The sequence below is a fragment of the Dunckerocampus dactyliophorus genome, chromosome 19 (genome assembly GCF_027744805.1).
Source record: "Dunckerocampus dactyliophorus isolate RoL2022-P2 chromosome 19, RoL_Ddac_1.1, whole genome shotgun sequence".
Taxonomy (NCBI): Eukaryota; Metazoa; Chordata; class Actinopteri; order Syngnathiformes; family Syngnathidae; genus Dunckerocampus; species Dunckerocampus dactyliophorus.
Genome location: NC_072837.1, coordinates 6,481,576 through 6,504,164, shown reverse-complemented (window position 1 = coordinate 6,504,164; position 22,589 = coordinate 6,481,576). Strand labels below are relative to the sequence as shown.

Here is a 22,589-nt window from a genome sequence, read left to right as displayed (position 1 = left end):
CATGCCTTTCATAGGCTTCACATTCGGCTACATCATCTCTACCATCTTCAAACTTAGTCAACCGTAAGTTAGTAAACTGCTCACAGCCACTAGAGGGCACATTTGCATTTCCTCTACAGAGCTATTATACTGTATGTTGTGATGTCTTAACCAGCATAGTAGTCCCACATTACTTCCTGTCATGTTTCCATAACATATGAATTATTGCAGGGAGCGAAGGACTGTTGCTATGGAAACAGGCTGTCAGAACGTCCAGCTGTGCTCAACCATTCTGAAGGTGGCCTTTCCGCTGGATGTGATCGGCCCACTCTTCCTCTTCCCGATGTTGTACTTATCCTTCCAGCTCTTTGAGGCCATGGTGCTCATCGTGCTGTTCCGGTGTCATCAGAGGCTCACGAGAAAAGAAAAAGGTAATACGGGACATTATTAAGACTAAGTATATTATTTTTCAGAACTGGCTGGCCCAGTGGCCTCCGGGGGGCGCCAAAAAAATCAGGAAAAATTCAGGATTTCATCATGGCTTATCATTTACACACATATTGACCACAATTAGTTCAAAAACAATTTAAAATATCATAAAATGTTCCACTTTGATAAACATAAAGCACCGTAATCGCCTGTCTGCCCTGTTGGCACTTGCGCATGTGTGGCCCAATAGACGTTCATAGTCCGTCTTTTGGATGCGACGATCAGCAATAACATTTATAAGGCCATGAAGGTCAACGGGTTTAGTACAATGTCGAGTGAGGCACCCTCTAATTAGCCATTTCCTGCCTGCATTTACATCGGGTTTTACCATTTCAGATAGATATCTTTTGCGTGACCTAAGAAAACAATTGAGTCATAATTCAAACTGCTGTTTGTCCAACAGATGTGTACCAGCCTGCTGTGACTGATGATGGCCTGAAAGCTAGTGAAGGAACTGTATGACGGACAGGTCTAACTCCCACCCTCACTTCCTGCCCATGAAAAGGACTTCTGTTCTACTTGATCAGTGTTGTTTACTGAACATTTGCATAATTAAAAGGGATTTTGCAATATCTAACATGCTCATCATACCGTGACGAGTGGAACATTGTTAAGACCATTTTAATGAGTCCAACATAGTCTTTTTTTTTTTTTTTTACTCAAAACAAAACCCTTGCATACAAAAGTTTGCTCCAAACTTCTGTACATTACACTCACACGCACAAACACAAAACACTACTTTCAGAAAGTGCATTAAAAGAAGAAACACTCGCAACAGACATGACTCAACTTAAGTCTTACAACAAGGCCTGACGTGAATATCGAGTGTGCCAATGAAACCATCATTTCACATTCCCTTTACGGTGTCTGTTTGCACGCGGATGTGTTCCTAGGATGACTGCATGCAGGGGAATATGTGATACATTAAAACACGGTATAGATGTAACGTAAAACGCTCCTATACGGTCTGATATTATGGCGCCCAGGACAAGCGAATTGCTGCACTGTCTACAGTTACATGCCCCTTAAATAGCAGGGCAAATACCTTTGGTTGGTCTTACTTAGCAGACCGCCAGTTATGATGAACACCAACTGGGTAACAAGTACATTTTCTATGTAAACTCTTGGCACTGGATGAGTAAAAAAACATGGAAGATATATTGAGCAAATAATGTAAATTACGGGAACAAAGAAAAAAATGGTTTGAAAGACAGTCACTCGAGAGGAGATGAGAGGAGAGAAAAGGAGAGGAGAGGACAGGAGAGGAGACGAGAGGACAGGAAAAGAGAGAGAGAGATGTGAAGACATTGTGAAATGTGGCTCAATAGGACGAATAACACATAACTTAGAAGTAGTAGGCCACACTATATATCAAAAACACCCAATTGTCACTGAAAAAAAAACAAAAACATACCCCACATCAAAGCATGATATTTTTGTCGAGCCAGCAGGCAAAACCCTTCAAATGTATTCTGTATGTACTGTTAATGGCTCCAATGAGAATCTAGACGGCTCTTAGCGCTGGCTATCAGTGGAAGGTGAGCGTGAACGAGAACGTGAGCGAGAGGCCGAGCCTTTCTCGTGAGGAGGAGCAGGGGGCGGGCTTGCAGACGCGCTCGTTTGTTTGTTTGGATCCACTGACTTGGAGTTCGGGGAGGCCGCGTTGGCGATGGGGGAGCCGCCGCGGGAGCCGCCGCGGGAGCCGCTGCGGGAGCCGCTGCGGGAGCGACTGCAGGTCTTGGCTGGGCTGCAGGAGCGTCTGGGACTGCCGGATGCGGAACGATCGCGGGAGCGGGAACGAGAACGAGAGCGGGAGCGGGAACGGGAGCGAGAGGAACTGTCCGACTGCGAACGACTCCTCGACCTGCAAAAGTGTGAAGAGTAACTAAGCAAAACAATACTTAAATCCATGAAGTTACCGCATATTCACACAATATACAACCCAATTTAACATTGATCACAACATGCAAAAATGGATACCTTCAGTGTGAACATGTCCCAAGTACAGCATCGACCCCTTAAGATTTGTTGCATGCACATGCAAACCAGCAGCCTAACACTGGCGCCAAAGCGCTTTTCCCCAAGCGAGTTAGAGCTTTTCTTCCTGTTGTCACTCATACTCACACACACAGTGACCAGAATACCGCCATTTTCGGTGTATAAGCCACTACTTTTGAAGTCTTATGCAGCGATCTCTGACACATCTTAAGTAAGTTTGATGAAGTGTTGAATTACTACAGCTTCTATTTGAACTACTCGGACTGCCAACCGGCGCATGGCGCACCACTGATGCACAGGCTATGGGACCTCTGAAGTGACACAAGGGACGCCTGTCGCTTTAACAATAGAAATCTACTGAGCTAACTGTTAGCCTCCAGTTTATTTATTCTAAACCTAATAATAGGTTTGAAACGAAGTTGCGAAGGACAAAGCAAGAAGCCAAAAACGTACCATTGCCACACGGAATGGGAGGAGAACTCTTTTCACTATGTTATGTCTGGCTCTTCATTGATGGCTGACTTAATGCAGGTGATGTCTCATCAATGTAACATTACTGACACCTAGTAGTGACTTGTCTTGTCTTTCAATATCTTTGGACTAATAGGCCGTATTCAACCATGAAACAGTGATCATTTATGAATGAATACATTTTTGAAAAACTGCAATGTAGTGACATAGTGTTAAATGTAAACATCTCTGACCGTGTCCATTGAAACGGAGCATTATTATCTTTGTAAGAGTGGAAAATGTGAGACATTTGTTGTATTGGATGTAATTACATTGTGCAGGTGTGCCTAATAAAGTAACCATCAATAAAAAGGCATGTCCCACTAATAAATGTGAACAGACAAACTCACCTCTTCTTGGCTGCCTCAATGAGCTTGATTTTCCTGCCATTGATTTCCTTTCCAGACAGTTTATCAAGTGCATTTTGCAGGTCACTGTAAGAGGCAAACTCAACCACTCTGGAAAGATATCAGTGCTATGTTAAAAATTTGTATTTACACCAACAACACACAAAGAAGATTAGAAAGGCTTACCCTTCGTTGAGTTTAGGTCGGTGTGCATCAGCAAATGTCACCTCTCCAGCTTGCCTCATGAAATCTTTAAGGTCCTACACATGCAAACACTGGTTACCTTGGGGAGAGACTCAGGGCACAATCACAGAGAAAGGACTGATTTGCTCAAAAAGGAGAGATGGTTAGATTGTGACTACTGAGGCTACATGAGGGGGCCAAGAACCTCAAACCTACCGACCGGTTGTGTCTCCTGACTTTTAGGACCAAAACAAAGCAAAGGTTAGCAAATTTGGAGTGAACCAATGGCCTATCAGCTTTGAGATTCTTCAGCCGCCCTCTCATTAAGACAACAGAGACCATCTGCATGAAGTGAACTGCAGTGGCGCTGCTTGGGCAGAATTTGGCGCAAAGAGCCCCATTTGTGTCAGGGCTTCGCGCCGGGGCCGCCCCCGCCTCGGCACCCTGCCTCAGCAAAGAGAGTGAACAGGGTGGAAGAGAGGAAACTACTACCTGAGAGCGAAACCCTTTGGGGTAACAGCCGATTATATCCACGGGCACCTGGGAGGCATTCACACTCTCTCTCTCTCTCGCGATGTGCGGGAAGACCAGAGGGGGGTAGGGAGGGGGTATATCGATCGATCGAAGCCCCTCAATTTAACGAACCATCGATCAACACGGCCATCGACTCTCGCTCTCTCCTCTGCTTTCTCTCTGCCAACTCTCTGTTTCCTCTCCCTCGCTCTCAGCCACACACCAGGCGCCCCCTGCCTTGGACAGAGGGCGTTGCGAGCGAGCGAAGGGGCCGCCAGCGCCCCTAGTGGGAAGCGAGCGCTCACATGACCAGCAGGCTTCAACTAGTAGAAGTAGGACAGACTGGCTGACACCACAGGCTCAACCCAGACAGAAGGACCCAGAAGGGGTTAACTCCACCATAAGCGAGCTCTTCCATATGACACAACAGTCAGGCTGGCAAATAAAGGGGTGAAGAATTGGTTAAAATTGGAACACAGGAACAAATGACTTGTTTTCTTCTTATTATAACTTAGCCACATTATATCAGGTTTAATTTGGACTAAATCTAGCTTTTAATAACATCAGAAAAAGAAATAGCAATTTGGTTACCAAATTTCTGACAATACAGCATTAGAATAAATACTATGGAGGCTAATGTTTTGTGTTTTGGTGGAATTAAACTAACAAGACATAACTTGTGGCAATACTGACCTGCCAGCTGACACGGGAGGACAAGTTCTCTACAATCAGACGGTTCTCAGTGCGCATCGGAGGCGGGTTTCGACTGAAAGAAAGCAAAAACCTCAGCAAAACTGAGAAAAATACAAAAAAAAAAAAAACATTTACAGAATTTGAACTGGAGTGCTAGAATGGGATACCTCCGATTGCTCTGAGAGCCGCGACCGTAACGATCAGAGAAGCGGCCTCCTCCACCACCGCCGCCGCCACTGCTCCCTCCTCTTCCTCCTCGGCCGCCCCGCAGACGCACACGAGCGTGCTCTATGGTCACCCTGGCGTCACAGAAAACAAGAACACAAGATTGAGTTACGAGAATTTGGATGATATTTAATAAGAGGGCTTCATTGGGTACACCTGCAGAGATGATTTATTCCGCCGGGCGTAAAAACGACAGGTATTCATTTTTTTATGTTTGATCTTTTTGAGTTTGTATTTTTTGCAGGAGGGCCGCACGCATGCTGGCCACACAGTCAGGAGATTTGGGTTTGAATCCCCTGTGTGGAGTTTGCATGTTCTACCCGTGCATTTGTGGGTTTTCTCCCGCATTCCATAAACGTTCATGTTAGGGTAATTGCCGACTCTAAATTGTCCATAGGTGGATTGCCGTTTGTCTATATGTGCCCTGCGATTGGCTGGCGACCAGTCCAGGGTGTACCTAAGTCAGCTGGGATAGGCTCCAGCATACCCCGGTGACCCTAATGAGGATAGACGGCATAGAAAAATGGATGGGATGGATTTTTTTTTGTTCATTAATAAACTTTGCTGACCGGACTTTCCCGCCTCCTGTGACCTCTTTAAATATGTTATGTTCCCCCGGGTCGTAACAGTTGGCTTGCACGGTTGCTTGCACCCACCCAAAAGTTAATACATTTGCGCCAGACGTCGTTCTCACTCACCCGAGACAGTTTCTCATGGGACTGCTGTGTTTTTGTGGCCAAAATGTGAGCAAAAAAAATATGAAATGCAAAAGAAATTCAATGTCGCTCCTTTTTTTTTGCTTTGAGATTGGGGAAGGGCCCGCAGCAGCACCCGCTGCTCGTTGAGAAGAGCGATACGTGCTATTTACGTCACGACAGTCGGCCCTCGTTTATCACGATTAATTGGTTCCACCCCGACCGCTAGTAGGACATAATATCTATAAATGGAATATTTTCTTGTTAGAGCACTGAAAACCTGTATAAGACCTTCTAAAAACATTTTTTAACATTATTACATTAGTTTTTACTTTAAACTTAGTAGGGGCACAATACTACAACACCTCTCGGCATGACGCAGCGTCTGCTACAATCTCAGAACAGTAATAAACGCAGATATCATATTGTTAATGAACAACTGCCAAGTATTATTGACTATGCAAACAGAAGTGTTGCACCCAGATCTGTTTATATTCTTGTATTCCATTGCTTCCATTACTCGCACGTAACTAATGTAGCAGCCAGCGACTGCATCCTGTACTGTATACTGAAGGAAACTACTCACCTTTCATTACAAAGTTCTTTGCCGTCAAGTTCATACACGGCGTCTTCAGCATCTCTGGGGTCATCGAACTCCTGGAAGAAGCAAAGGGCACCACGTGCAGATTATGATGGTTATGAAATATTGGGCTTTTGCTTGTAGTAATCCTGAGTGGGAGAGCACACACTGTCGCTCTACAGCACTCGGGACAGCTTGTTTGGAGCTTTACAATATTAACGAACCAAAGCAACGGGCCATACTCTGCAGCCGCCGAGCAAAATCTTTTTTTTTTTTCCTCTATAGGAGCCTCTCTCAATGTGGGGGTTGCCAGATGATTGTGGAAAAACAAAATTAGTATTACATTACACAGCTTTTAGGGAGGGAGCATGGAGGGAGTGTGCTGAAAATCCGTGCTTTAGGTGTGAATTTGGCATATCGAGGTTGAGGGGGTCATGAACATTGTGAACACCAATGCATGTTGGGTTCGAGAAACACTGCTCTTTGCAGCATGACCCTATGTTAAACAAGCTTTGACTTTGTCAAAAAAAGGAGATCGCCCCCTGCTGGTGATCAGAAAGAATTCAAGTAGAAAGGATTCACATTTGAAAGCGGCACATTTTAATAAATCTGTTCGGTGTTTATTAAATGCAACTAGAATGTCATTCATTGTGCATGTTAGCGTTCTGTATTATTAGGTGTGCATTTCCCTATACGTCACTCACCACAAAGCCAAAGCCTCTCTTCAGATCAATGTCCCGGATGCGGCCGTAACCTCTGAAGAATCTCTCCACATCCTTCTCTCTGGCAGAAGGGCTTAGCCGGCCGATGAATATACGACATCCACTCATTTTTTAAATCAGTGATCCTACAGACATTAAAAGATAAATGAATGTGCTTTGCCGTGATATCTGACGGAATACAGTTTATTGGAATAGTGTCATTTAGAAAGCTGGCGAGCGCGGCCTAAGTGCTACGCTCAAACAAACCGCGACAAACCATACTACCGGTTAGCTAATGTGCTATATCACGTTTAAACACAACAGCCATTAATGCAATAAATGCTTCCAACTCTACTTACTTTGACGTTGCGTTCAGAGTGCTATCTGTTTGCCTGTCTGTCGGTCACCATAGACGTCGAATGCTAAAACGAAACAAAATGGAGTTTGTGTGCACGCCTCAAGCCAAACTGTACACAAACCACCCCACGTGACACTGCAGAAGCCGGAAAAACACGAAGAGTCGAAGTTGGATTCGGTTGCTCGATTAAACGTGTGTCGTTTCAATGACTTGCCACTAGGTGTCACTAAAATACAGCATACGATGTTATTACAAACAGGAAATTCAAGGTGATAAATTTAGAATAAACTGTTGATATTTTAATCACAAGCATAAAAATAATCGACTTTAGACCCATCTGTTTTGTTTTGGCTGGATGTGGGACTGACAGGCCAGTAAAGATTATATCAGTATTAGAGATTCTCTATGTATGTTCATTGTAGTAAACTACAACACAGGCTATTCTCTACTTACACAATGTTTAAAAAGTGTCTGAAATAAACTTCAACGAAAGACGCATCAAATACATTCAAAAGAAAGCTTTAATTAGAAAGTTATATACACACTGTAAAATTAAATTAAACTTTTTACAAATATTAAATTACTATTCTCACACCCACTGCCATGTACAGGGGAAGATCAGAAGCTGAAAGCATTCAAACCAAGAATCTAAATGTGTACTGTTATTTTTCAGGGAAGGAACACTGTACAACAGTGCCTCTGAACACATCGTTTTTTTTTGTTTCACCCCATAATATTTTAACACCAGGTAGCAAAAGTAAAGCAATAATGAAACATATAGAGGCGCATAAGAATCATCGTTGTTGTCATCACAGCAGCTGAAAAGCAAGGGACAGAAAAGGACGGACGACAAAAGAATGACTGACAAATAAGCAATTGTATGCATAGAATAGAAAACAACAGAGTAAGGCCTTTGGGGAAAAGAGAGAACGTTGCGATGGTGGAAAGCAACCAAAGCGTATGCTTTTAGATAATACATGGAAAAAGAATGTACAGGTCTAAGGCAACATTCTGTTAGCAATAATAATAATAAGAGCCACAAAAGATCAAGATACATCACATGGGGTTTGATTGAAAAGTAATTCTTAAGACCTTTTGATAGTGCCAATAACACAGGACAACATAAAGCATGATTCTTTTGGCTTTGGAACACTATGGGGACAACAAAATGTATTTATTTCACTGCAACCAGTTGCAGTTATGTCAATAATGCGCCGGTGTGGTATTTTAAGCCATTACTCCAGAGAGATGCCAGTCAGCACAAATGATGAATATTGATTCATAAATACACACGGTCGTGTGCTTGATGCATTGCTGGATTGTTCACGTGACTTTCCGTTTCCCTATATGTCAGGCAACACGGGATATTGGGGAGACAGCCTATATAATCTGAGGAGGGGCTGTTACGAGGCCAACTAGATGGAGGACATGTCCTTCCTGCAGACACACACACACTCAAGTCAGATTCACCAAAGCAAAGCAAAGCAATAAATTCCGTTGTTTCAAGTTTAGTCATGACCAATCGGCCGGATGGACAGCCCCCCTTCAGCTTCGAAATAAACTGATATATGATCATGTCTTGCTTCTTGCATACAAGGTTGTGTCTTCATTGCTCCTTGGAAGCCAAACGACAATCCTACTCATGCGAAAGAAGAACCCCATGTTGGGTGCAGCAGGAAAGAGGAAAGAAAGCTCTCTTCTTGGTTCCAGAAGCAGGTCTAAGGAAAGAGTTGCAACCTGCGCTTCTCATCTGATGCCATTCATCCATTATTCTGGATGCCGAGACAGCTAAGCGAGAGAGACACACAGAAGAGGCTTCATGCTTAATTCAGAGTGGGCCACGGTGCAGTGACAGACATCACTTAAAAAAAAAAAACAAACATGCAGCATTCACAAAGAGAGCCACAACATCCAGCTGTCACAACTCTTCAAGTAGAGCGGGAAGACAATTCAGGATGCCGTGGTGCCATGAAGACACTTCTTAAGCTTTCTTGTTTTTAAACAGAGTTGATAAAGTATGTACTGTGTTTAATACAAAGGATTTTTCACAAGATGGCATCACTTCGTCTTTGCTTCGAGTTGGATCCTGTGGCGCTCCTGCGATAAGTACTGGCTGATGGCTTTGCTCTGCGTTGGTAGCAATGGCCAAAGATGTTCTGCCGGGGAATAGTTCTCGTTTCTGTGTCTGCTGGCCCTTTGAGGGTGTTTTGGGGAAGTGGGGTTGACAGCCACACTCAGTCCTGGTCAGCAGAGAGACGGGGGACTGCTGCAAGAACGTTGGCAGGCTTCATGCTTCCTTCAACAAGGGAATATCTGCAGGGATATACAAAAAAACATTGGAAGTGAGTTGCGATTCTAAAGTCATCTTGCAATCCAGCTGCTATATCATCACTAGTTACAACTGGCAGTAAATAACAAAAGCCACCTTTCCACCAAGTAGAACAGTTTGTTTTACTGTAATTACTAAAGGCTGTGAAAGGACCACAAAAACCTAACTATACATTTGTGGCATTCAGTACAGTGGTAGGAGAGACACTGATGGGGATCTACCGTATTTACTTTTTGTCATGTGTCTATTAAACCATTTGATCATGGTTCAGGGCTTCATTTTATCCAACAGGAGACTGAGGGCAGCCAGAAAAAGAATGGCTACAGCAAAGTGGGGACTGTGGAGTATAATTTTGCGGCATACTAAGCAAAGGCAACAGGGTTAGTTACTTTTAGCATATGCGTATATTTTTGTCATTTCTAGCCTTGTATCAATGAGTGACAGTGGTCACCCGTATGGTATCAGCTAAGCACGCATCTGTACTGTACTGTAAATAGTACCTAATTATGACAGTGGAGTACGTCATTAGCAAGTAGAGTAGGTACCATAGAGTGAAATTGGGGCATGGTTGACACTTCATCCCACCTACATGACACATCTCGGAAACGCAAGCAAGATCAGGGTTCACCTTTCCAAACTGTAGCGTGGCAAATTTAACTAAACTGCACTATCTGGTGGAAATGCAGGTATGAGAGGAATTGGGTGTTTGGCCTTACCATCAGAAAAGTCATCTGCAGAGGTGACAGAGAGCAGGCTGTGCTGGTCGCTACTCTCAGAGTCTCTACGTAGAGGTAGAGGGGCTGCACAAGCACCCCCAGGGTGCTCTCTAGCCCACGATGATAAAGAAGAAGATGAAGAGGAGGGGGCCTCATGCACAAGCACCGTCTCTGCATGATGGTGGGAGGGAAACGAGGATGAGGTGGATGGGAGACACAAGTCCAAGTCTCTATGATGGTGGCTTCGGCTAGGGCCTTGGCCTCCTGTGGCCCCCTGAGGGAGCCCCTCGGACAGAACGATCGGGACCCTGCACTCAGGAGGAGCCGGGGGAGGCGGTGGAGGAGGAGGTGGGCCCGAACCGTTTCCATACACAGCCTCTTCGTAGGAGGGCAGTGCCACTTGAACCCCCTCGACCATGATGGAACCGGACTGGCCCGAGACGCCTTGCTCCCTCCTGATGGGCAGACAGACAGAGAGAGCGAATGTAACAGGCAAGCCAGACATCACAAAAGCAGGGTCAAGGTGAAAGGCACTGTGCAGCCATGTGGGTTGAATACCACACAAATGGGTGAAGGCAATCAGCAACGACTGTACAATCCCTTTATTTATCCTTTTATTTTGCAGTCGGCACTAAGCTATCTGGCCGGCTTCACAGCCAGCAAGTGTGCTAATGAGCACCAGACCAAATCACTCTGGCCTCTGATCACAGCCACAGAAAAGACAAAAGGCGACGCTCACATTTCACTTTCCTTTCTCGGGCATTTCAAGAATGTTAACTTGCCCAACAAGTCGTTAGGACCTTGTGCTTTTATGTTAAATATAACTTTAAACACACCTTCAAGGGCCTATCTGCTGTGTCACTGTGTGATCAAATTACAACCACTAAAATTTTCGAGCAACAACTACACTGCCAGCTTCTAGGTGGGAACAGGTTGATAAAAACAAAACAAAACATGTTTAAATGTGTCCTGATTTCGTCAAAGATTAATAAAAAAAAAAAAGAGGTTGAAATCCACGCTGCGGTACAAAAAAAGTGATGGGCAATGTGACCTGGAATAATGATGGCACTTTATTTAGCAGCTTTATTGCAGCAATCTGTTGGATGAAGACAGCTTTACTGGGAACAGATTTGCAGGCGAGTCCATTAAGGGACGCAATGCAAGGAGTCAGACTGAATGTTTTACCAGGTGTTAGCCTTGCTTTATCTTTTATATTGTATGTATATATATATACAGTATAAGCAATGCTTATCAGGAGTGTGAAGCAATGCTTTTCCGCTTTCTGATAGGCATAATGTGCAATTCTGTGCTGGTTGCAAGTAGAAATAAATCATGGTTGTGAAAATGTGTTATCTGTGAACCAGCAGCAACAATAATCTCCAGCATGAGAGGGGCTTTCTATAGTCAAAGTACTTTCCTCTAAATAATTAACAGTTATTTTAACGGATGTGCTGGTAAGACATTGGATTCCTGTACACAGGGAACTGGACAGTGTATATAGTTGTTGTATATAGTAGCGGTGTAACAATACATGTATCTGTATCAAACCGTTCAATACACATGCGTACTGAACTGTGACCCCTGTATCAAACAATACGCAGTTTCATATTTATTTTATCAACTTCTGACGGCACTCTGTGCTGAAAGCTCAGTGCGTCTGCGATCAACTACTCTGGCTTAGGTTGCATTGTCAAGCACAGAGCCACTGAGCTCCGCCTCCCACATTCATACCATGCTGAACATGTTGACAAATTAAAAAATGTAAACCATTTTGGCAATTTCAATAAAATTCAAATTAAAAAAGGCAAGGTCATACATTTTTTGTATCGAAAAAATATCAAACCATAAAACAAACGTATTGAACCGAACCGTACATTTTGTGTATCATAGCACCCCTACTATATAGCGTGTCCATCTTACCTGCTGTGATGGAAAGACTTGAGTTTTGGCTGCACGAGAACAAACAGCACGACTAAAAGCAGGATGAGCGCCACCGAGCTAGCAGTGGACGCCACAATTGACAGCGCTGGTATGCCAAGGGGAGAGCTTGGCTCCTTGTCTACGGGGCAACAAAAAAAGATAAGGGGCAAATGAAGTCAATGACCCAATAGGATACCTCACAAACACCCTGTTACCTCAGTTGCTGTTACAAACCTTGCGTGAGACGGCAGCTAATCTGCATGGGAGCGTCCCAATCACCGTTCAGGCAAGTGAGGAACTTATAGTCTCCTTTCAGAGCGTAGCCTTCGTCGCAGAAGTACTCGATGACTGTCTTGTGGATGAGGTGGTGGCAGGAGGGTGGGTGACAGCGGTAGCCGCCATTCTCGGGTTCAGTCGGGGGCGAACACACTGGGGAGACAGCAGATTGTCATTCTCACCATCATGACCCACTGTACAGGAAAACTGGAGTGCTGTCTGGGTGAAATATCCCGCTGGTTTACAAGGACAATCATATATATGTGTGTATATATATATATATATATATATATATATATATATATATGTGTGTATATATATATATATATATATATATATGTGTGTATATATATATATATATATATATATATATATATATGTATATATATGTATATATATGTATATATACGTATATATACATACACATATAACCAGCCTGTGGCGCTGTGAGCAAGGGGTGTGGAAGAAAAGCTTAAAATGTCCTCGTTTGCATTTCCATGAACCCCAAGCCGCCCTGACTGCTCACCGTTGCTTCTGACGCAGCGTGGCTGACGGGACCAGGATCCAGCATTGGCGCAAGTGATGCTGGTGGGTCCGTCTGCAGTGTATCCAGGCTCACAGCCATAGGTCAGAACAGTGCCCGGGGGAAAGGAGTCCCTGTTGGCCTCGGTCTGGTTAAGTAGGTCTCCATGTTGCACATCAGAGGGCTGCGCACAACCTACAGAAAAAGGTGTCGGGGGTCGAAATTAGTTGGATTGGATTTATTTCATGTGTAACTTTTCAGTATATCTTCTCAAGGGAGAATGAAACTTGGATGTACGGTACTTTTGAGTAGTCAGTACACTGCTTGTATAGCAGCACAGATTTACTATCCATTAAAAATGACTCAACACACAGCTATTATTGTCTACAGTGTTGGCAACAAGTGAGTAGCAAGATATCTGTGTCTTTCCTCCAGGCAAGCATGCAAGCATGGTGGTGGTAGCGTCATGTTCTGGGGCTGCATGAGTGCCGCCAGCACTGGGGAGTTGTGGTACAATGAGCAAAACATGAATTCCACCATGTACTGTGACACTGAAGCAGCGCATGAGCCCCGAATGCACCTTCAAGATGACAACTACCTTGCTGGGGAAGCCTGAGGGTGAAGGTGATGGACTGGCCAAGCACAGGTGGCTTTTGGATTACGTACGAGTTCCGTTCCTGGAGTATAATGTAAGTCAAGTTTTGGTGTAAATCGGACGTTACACCTAAATGAACTAAGTGACTCACACTGTACACAGAACACATGAAGGACATTAAATACATAAGATACCCACACAACACAAAGTGTCCGACTTCTCTGTGATCATCACGGAGGAATGCAAAAGGCTTCCACTAACAACCTGTGCAGCTTTGAATTTGATTTAAGGCAGAATTCGATGTCACTTTTTAGCATTAGCATTCCGAGTCAAACAAACAACAACATTACATTAACGTGGATTGGCTTGAATTCTGCAGATAGTACTTTATCATGATGCTGAAAGTATACTGGTCTCTGTAGGCTACCACCACCATGTCAAATAACTTTTCACCAGCAAACTCAGTCGCGTTGACAGGTGGAGCAGATAATTAAAGCTCAGGGGAATTGTTCCTTGAATCTAGGCTACACAACTCGCCCGTGCAAAAGGGAGCGGCACTGCATCAAAATGGCAGGTGTGGTGGAGACCGCCCCTGCTGTGTGCCAAAGGTGACCTCAAGTCCCTTCACATGTGACAAGGCACGGCATATTAGATACAGTTTCACCTGATTAAGTGCGCATTAAACTGTCTTTGTTCCACTGTAGCGTGACACATTATCTCCTACTGCGTGTGGCGGCTCTGAAGCTCGGTGCCTGCCAACCAAGACAAGATGAGGCTGATGAGCACACAAACACACACACTCGGAGCTGCAAATCTGGTGTTCAGTCGAGTGGGTCTGACTTGATATTCGAGCACCTGTGTAAACGGAACGACAGCAGGACGACTTTACTTTCGTTATTACTCATCTCAAACTGCTGGATGTTTGAGAGGAAACATACAGCGATACTTACATCCAATGTTCCCTCTAAGCTGCGCACGTGCACAGTCGCGCACTGCACTCGCGTTCTCAGCGCACAGCAAATCCATGCATCACACAAAATACAATCCAACCTGAACTGTAAATGAAATAAACACATTGCGATTTATTCTGTCCCATTTTGCAATGCAACTCAGTGAGTGACACGGAACAACAAGCGGTAACAACATGTAACACAATGACGAACACTGCAACACTGTCCAGCCACCAATAAGATCCTGTTTGCACGCATTTCCCTCTGCAGCCAATCAATTCATTAACAGCGTGTTACATAGTACACGTCGCTGTTTTGCAGGTTAGCGTATAGCTAATGCTGCAGCGGAGTTAAAAGCGCTAAATGCTAAAGAAAGGGCTGCTTTATAAAAACATGCTGCAAAGCCAAAGTAGCAGGTGAGTTTTCGGAGTCAATGTGTGGCGTAAATGTGTGCTCATAATAAATAAAATGATGATAAAAGGTGCAATGGAACACACACACACCAACACATTGTCTTTCTAAGGCATGTTTACAAGTTAAAGGAACAACTATCAGTGCAATTTCTCCTCCTACTTCCTGGACTATCTGGACTCTAAACCGGCAGTGCAGGATTGTAAGCAAATTGTACCCAAAGGCATTTTCATCTCTAATTTTGATGTCCCTGTGTACTAAAAATAGAAGATTAAAAGATAAATGCCACAAAATAAGCAGATACTATCTACTTATACATGTAGACACTAATCCTCCTATTAAAACAGTCTTTAAGTCTCAAACATAAACTGATAGTTTGCGCATAAATGGTTTTCATTCAACTCCCTTCTAGTATGACCTGTGTAATTGTTGTTTTCAATGCTCAGTAAAGAGGAGAAGGTGCTAATGGGATCAGGAAAGGTGATGAATTGATGACCCCATGTTGTGAGTCAGCAGTGGGTACCAAAAAACCCTCGGGGGGCAGTTTCTTCCAAACAAAACTCCAAAGTAATTACATGGCTGCCTTTGCTAAATGTAAATGCTGCTGCTTACTGAAAAACAAAAACATGGTCATGTTTAACTCTAAAGGGGAAAATGCTGAGAAATGAGTGATATAAATTTGTGATAAAAAATATGTTCTCTTTAGCTGTTGTCAAGTTTTTAAATATACTGCATTGAAAAGTATGTTTTTGTTAAGCCAAGAAGGAACACCCTGCATTAACAGATGACAATGCTACCTCCCTCAGGGCGGAAAGCCATGCACACAGATCATTTCACAGAGGTTAGTGGGTGCAGTCAAAGCAAACCCTGAAGCCAGGAAAAATGTGGATTCATTTTGAAACTAGTGGTCCTTAAGAAGCCCAGTCAGCCAAGCTTCCATTCTCATGCCAGGAAAGGCTTGTGCTTTTAGACAGAGACTCTGGGGAGCAAATGTCATTATCGTGCAGGGCAATTTAGCCCAAGAGACCACATCACATGAATTCATAAAAATGAATACACTTCCAGTGAATTGTAACGCTACATTGAAGACCGCAATTGCAGGCATATGTGTGGCCTGTCGTCCGTGTGTTTAATGCGTGGAAAGATGTACAAAAAATGTATAGATGTGACCTACAAAAAGCGTCCCGCTGGCATTTTAAAATCATCGGGGACTCTTAACTCATTTGGCGTGTTTGGATCTGCAGACACTTTGTTTCTGCCTACTGTGGTATTATGCTTTTTCTACCTCTAACTCCTGCCTTACTGTACCATCATTTGCTGGCCCTTCAGTCACTGTTGTTGCATAACTGGACGATATACATCAATCATCATAGCAGCATTATTAGTTGGTTGCCATGGTGCACAGTTACATGGTAATCATCACACACAGCAGCATGGATTACCAGTGGGACCAGTTTATCCCAGGCAAGGAAATGTCTAATTTTCTGTTTTTAGAGTTGTTGATGGGTTATAGCTTAGAACAAAAAGGAAAAGAAAGCAAAAGTATGTAAACCAGTTGCTTTACCTTTTTACAATGGAAGGAGAGAGGTTACACAACGGTCTCAATTAAATTAGTTTCACTACCAAAACATTTGACACCCTAATACAAATCATGGGAAATGGTAATGATACATGCTACTGCCTTTTGTGCAGACAGCGCGGGTTTGATACGCGGCCAGGTGTCCAACACCCAGCTATTGGGTGTGTCCAGGGCCGGTCCTAAACCTGGACAAGTGGAAGGGTTGCTTGCATCAGCAAGAGCATTTGGGGTAAAAACTAAACCAAAGAAATTATGTGATTGACTCTCTATGGGGAAAAGCCCCAAGACAACAACAGAAAATGTCTATGTACTAGGGCTGTCAAAGTTAATGCGTAGATTTACAACCCTACTTATTATTGATAAAATCCTCTATCTGCGATTAATTTTGATTATTTATGCATTAACTATGGGCATAATGTGATTAAATATTTTCTGCGATTGACAGCCGTAGTATGTACTCATCAGCTATACACAGAGACAACGGGGTGGAGTAAGGTATTATTGAAGAGTGAAGCACAGCCGCCCTGTGGAGAAGCTACAGACATGTTGAAGCACATCAGCCAATACTTTCCTTTCTGAGAGAGAGGCGGTGGGCAACAATGGGGAGATTCATGGGCAGCTAGCAACAATACATACCACATTTTGGGTTAGCTCTAAACCACAGTGTGGTTGCTACATATGCCAACGTACACCAGAATTACTGTACCTCAATGTACTGATTTGTACCTTTTCCACTGCCTTTTTGTTCCCTAGCTGTGCAAGGTAAATACCCACTTGTGAATATCGGTAGTGGTTCAATCGCTCCCTCTTCTTTGTGTGAAGAGTGGCTTTAAACACAAAAGGGAAGAACACTAAGCAACACCAAAGCGTCTCTCACTCCACCCTGGTTTGTTCCAACAAGGAAGGGAATGAGTCACATTTAAACAAAATGTTCTCGCACTTGTCTGATGTCATCGGAATGAACAAGAGAGTGTTTTCTTGATAAATGCATATTCATTTTATGAATTATAAAAATGCCCAGGGAATGTGTGCGATTGGCCATTGTTGTGAAGGACCATATTCCAAACAATGTGCCGCTCACATCGACTGGTAACCAGTCCTTAGTAGTGGTATAGAAATGGATGAATGGATGCGTGTGCTTTTGAACAGCACTTCCGTATGCATCTTTCTCATAAAAGTGAAGTTGAGAAGAAAATCTCCTGGGTCAGCTGGCCAGTGAGTTTAATGGTCAAACGGTTTGGATAAACACATTATGGGGGGGACAAAGACCGGAGGACTCATGAGGATGATTCCTAAGCCGAACATCCTGCGCCTTAAGGCACCGGAGGGGACATACAGGAGGGGGGTGTTAAAATCCTCCCGACTTATTCTGAAGTGCCTGCCTGACTGTGAATATCTCCCTTTCCCCATCTGTTACCGATGGCACTAGCCTCCTCAGAGCTGGGGGGGGGGAACACGGTTGGTTGGGGGAGGAGGTTTTAAAACGGTCTTCCCCCAAGGCAAATTAAAATTGTAATTATCCTCTATTACAAGCCGCAACTGCTCTTAAGCAGATCAGATACTGATGACTTCTGCAGCCAGCTGTTTGGTCGCTTTATTGAACAATAGGCCATAAATGTGTGTGTGTTGTGCGTGGAGTGTTGACAATCAGGGGAATTTGTGTGCAAGGGGGTGGCGGTGGTGGTTGGTGGGCTGGATTAAGATTAAAACCAAGGGGATGATGATGCTCTCTTTGGCCTTGTAAATATGTTTTTTTGTGTGTTTGTTGGCCTCTCTCCAGCAATGCAGTTGTTTTCAATGAAATTTTCATCATGTTTTGAAAGAGGTTATTCCCCCCCAAGTTTGTGAATTTATCCTACTAATCCTTTGGATTTCTAGCCATGCTGTTGGAATTAGAGCGCTGTACAGTGCAGCATTGTGAGATGAGGGAGAATAAGGTTCCCACGCAATTTAGGAAAACAAATAACAGGCATCTTTGGTCATTAGCGAAGATTAGAATATTCTGTGCTCACATGGACAACTAATGACGGATCATTGGAAGGTCATTTTTTTCCAACGATTGTGTTGAAATTTGAAATAGTGAGGATACACACAAACAAAGTGTGTGTGAAATAGTGGACGGTCAATGTTCAGCCAAGCATTACACCAGCTACGTCATGTTTACCCATATCACAATAGGACACATATTCATCAATTTACAACAGCTGGATTGCGTGAGAGACAAAAAAGGAAACAAGTGCATGGGAGGGAAAATGTGGAAAATCCTTCTAAAATGCTGTTTTGTTTTCCAGTCGCTCAATGGAGAAAAACCTGAAATCATCTTTCTGTAAGAAATACAGTTGATCCATCCACTAGGTTACAGCGGAGGACAAAGGGAGGAGGGGCATTATGATAATAAGGGAGGAACCGGCACATTTTTATACAAGGTTTATAACACTGTGAGCGGAGGTTGAAGGGTGTCCCATGGCACATACGTAACCAGAGGCAGTGAGTTACACCTCTCTTTGTTATATCAAGACAGCCAAAAATGTTTAATAACATTTACCAGAAACTTCAGTTCAACAGCTGTGCTTTTCCAGAGAAGGCAATCTCTCCCTGCAGGTGATGCAAGCACGCACACAATACATCCACCCAGGGAGAAGGAAGTCTCTAAACAGACAGAAACATCCCCCACTCCCCCACCCATCCGCCCTGTGGTGTTACAATGCATTTAAGCGAGCCACGTGTGATGCTATTACATCCTATTGTTCCTGCCCACAGAGGGACGGGGCACAGCGTTCCTCCCTAAAGAACAACAGACAGTTTTGCATTTGAAGGGTCAGATATGCATGTGAGGCCAAGCCGTTGAGGGCAAAGGGAGGGGGGCACTATTGTGTGACCCCACTCTCCAAATCAGCACACACACACACTCTCTCTCTGACCTGGTGGAACAGATGGGATGATGTTAGTGAAGGCGAGCAGTGAGTCCCCCTTTGCTCTTCTATCATGCTCACCACAGAGGACAGCTGGGAGGCAGACATTCCTTCTTCTCAGCTTACAGGGGGAAAACAAAAGAGTGTGGGGACACCCTCCTCCTTTGTACATGTGCATGTGGTGCTGCACAACACACAAGCCCCTCCCAAACTGTCAGCGCAACTGTGACAACTGCAAGCTGATCACATTTCAGAAGGCAGAATCTGCCAGCTAGCAGAGCGTTGAAGGTGAAATACAGCAAGATAAACTGGACCCTGCCTCCCCAGTCTAGCACCTTGTCCAACCAAGTCAACCGAGACTGGTTGGATACTGACAACTGAAGATTGTTTACAAGAAATATACAAAAAGAATAGTCTAATGTGGTGAATATTAGACTTTTATTAAATTCAATAGCACAGCACATCCACAAAGTTATTAAATGGATGAGTCATAATGTAGAGCTGTTTATTTCTCTTACATTTCCACTATAATAAACACCACATAAATACTGTATGACGTTCCAAAGAGGGTGAGCTCTTTAAAAAAAGAAAAAAAGACTGCACCCCTTATCATCTTTGTAAGGGCAATGATGGTTTGCTGTGCTGACTGATTGTCGCCCTTCCAAAGAACAACTGCTTGACAAGCACGTGAACAAATGGCAACATCAAGTCTTTATAACCCCTCCAACACACGAAGAATACACTGCTGAGGAAAGTGCTATGCAGCATGCGAGACGGCAGCTCTGCAACAATTGTTTCCTACTTCCAACATGCAGCGTATATTTCCTTTCAGCTGTTTGTCCCTTAAACCAAATGATGAACACTTTACATCCCCACTTTGATGATTTTCGACCATTTGTCCTGCATATACAGCTGCCCCTAATTACCTTTCGGTTTGAGTATCGCTCTATCGCGGGTTTTCAAAAATATATTAATAATAAATGATGGTTTCATGGTTGACTATAGCCTATATTAGTCAAAAACTATTGAAAGACAAGTCATATGTAGTATTCTGGTCACTACTAGGCATCAGTAATGTTACACTGATGAGACACTACCTGCATTAAGTCGGCCATGGATGAAGAGTCTGACACAACAGTGAAAAAAAGTTCTCCTCCCATTCCATGTGGCACTGGTACGTTTTTGGCTTCTTACTTTGTCCTTCTTTCCCACTCAGTTTCAAACCTATTCTTAAATTTCGAATAAAAATAAATAAATAAATTGGAGGCTAACTACTTAGCTCGATAAACTGCTACTGTATTGTTAATGAGGCGCCCGTCTCTTGTGTCACTTCAAGATCCTGTAGCCTGCACATAAGCGGTGCATCATGTGGTGTAAACAAAGCTAGCAGTATTGTTGGAGTGTACGTCTACGTATGGCAGATTAATGTCTGCCATAACGTCTGTTCATCAATAGTGAGATATGTACCATGACCTGCACATTATCTTTAAAATCAGCAAACACATTTTTAATTGCCCACGTGTGTTACAACTACCGCTGCACAAAATTAAACCAACACCCGTATGTCAATAACTTCATGTTCTGTTGTTAAATAAATTTCTTATGACACATCTCTGATTTACCCGTTCACACACAAACACTGAGTCTGAGTTTTTGAAAACGTCCACTCTGGCACACACAGATAGATTGCGGTCCTGTGGGAAACACCGCTTTGTTTTAACAAATCAATTTCAAAAACTGAAATGTAACATACATGGTTGTCAAGAATAACTTTTTACAGATGTTGTAATAACAAATAAGGTTTTAACATCGGCACCAAACCAACACTCCCATCTCACATGCTGGTTCAACTATGAGGCGTGAGAGTTGACAGCACAAAAAGCAAACAGGATGTAATAGAGACAGGAAATTAACAAGACGTCGACGGGAAATACTAAATGTTGATTAGGGCATACAGTATCTAAATTAGACACTCGCATAAAGCACATGGCAGATGTAAAAATTCAAGGAGTGTAGCCAGAACATATCAGTGAAATACATGGCATAAATGGAACATGATTAGAGGATTAATGTGGTTTGTTCCAGCTTCTTATTTTCAGCATACACAGAAAACATACAAGAAGGCCAGACCGGAATAGTCAAAGCAGCCAGTTCCAGGGAACCAGCTGCATACCACCTCCTCACATGACAGCAATCAACAGAAATGCAGCAAGATAGTGCATGTACGGACCAGCCCTTCCCCTCAGCTCATAATCAACCTGTCGGACAAGTGGTTCATTTCACGTGCAGTCATCTGACTTTAGTGTGTGCCCTGATGCACTATGGAGGGCTTCACTTTAAATGAGTAGGCAACTTTTTATGTTAAAAGCTTCCAACAAAGCTGATGCCTGACTAAACCTAAAAGCTATATGGAAGGATTAATCGATCGCTAATGTAAAGAACATTGTGCCATGGAGGGAATTGAATCTTTTAAAATGGACACAATGCAGTTCTGTAGTAGTTTGAAATACACTGTGCATACCTACCTACCACAGATTAGTTTTGTGGGTCATTTAATGTCCACTCATACAAAATATTAAGCTCATTTGAGCAAGGATGGGAGCGCCTAAAAGCAGCAGAAGTAGCTTTTTGCATGTCGCATTAGGATTGCTCAAGGCCTTGCAGAGTGTGGATGTGCAAAATATTCAGTGTCAGTGTCTGGTGTCTTACGTAGGCCGATAACTTGTTTGAACAGGTTGCTAATGTTGACATACAGTGGCATCTAACACCATACTGCTAAGGTTACAGTGAGCCTGTAAAGCACATGCTAAATGGAGGATGAAATGAGTCTCAAACCGATTTTATCTTAAAAAAAAGAGGAAAAAACAAGACCACACAAAAGAGAAAGCCATAATGACAAACAACAGAAACATAATGACAAGTCTAAGAAAAAAGACCAGAGGCAAGCGCAACAGAAGACAAGAGAGAGGCTGGGGGATATATTTAGCAGCTCATTAGTCAGAGAAGTCTTCTACTCAGCAGGCTGATCCCTTAGATGACGCCCTTTGGAAATTATTATGACTGCCTGGTGCTTCAACCACACACAATTCACCAGAAAACAATTTGCA

At 43.4% G+C, this 22,589-nt stretch overlaps 2 protein-coding genes across 2 annotated transcripts in view; both read right to left on the bottom strand.

The window, feature by feature from the left end:
* Positions 1 to 1,901: 1,901 nt before the first annotated feature.
* srsf5b (serine and arginine rich splicing factor 5b) lies at positions 1,902 to 7,420 on the bottom strand. The gene is made up of 8 exons (XM_054762487.1): positions 7,273 to 7,420; positions 6,917 to 7,059; positions 6,219 to 6,289; positions 4,880 to 5,011; positions 4,713 to 4,785; positions 3,510 to 3,583; positions 3,327 to 3,434; positions 1,902 to 2,332 (listed from the first exon to the last, which is right to left on the bottom strand). The coding sequence occupies exons 2-8, from the start codon at positions 7,040 to 7,042 to the stop codon at positions 1,984 to 1,986; spliced, it is 933 nt and encodes a 310-aa protein (XP_054618462.1). The 5' UTR covers positions 7,043 to 7,059; positions 7,273 to 7,420; the 3' UTR covers positions 1,902 to 1,983.
* Positions 7,421 to 8,778: 1,358 nt separating this feature from the next.
* Positions 8,779 to 22,589, bottom strand: part of susd6 (sushi domain containing 6) — a 25,487-nt gene continuing 11,676 nt past the window's right edge. Inside the window, exons 3-7 of the mRNA XM_054762486.1 lie at positions 13,039 to 13,230; positions 12,471 to 12,665; positions 12,237 to 12,375; positions 10,317 to 10,771; positions 8,779 to 9,584 (exon numbers count right to left, since the gene is read on the bottom strand). Of these exons, the coding sequence (XP_054618461.1) occupies positions 9,559 to 9,584; positions 10,317 to 10,771; positions 12,237 to 12,375; positions 12,471 to 12,665; positions 13,039 to 13,230 (1,007 nt within the window). The 3' untranslated portion in view covers positions 8,779 to 9,558. The remainder of the gene's footprint in view (positions 9,585 to 10,316; positions 10,772 to 12,236; positions 12,376 to 12,470; positions 12,666 to 13,038; positions 13,231 to 22,589) is intronic.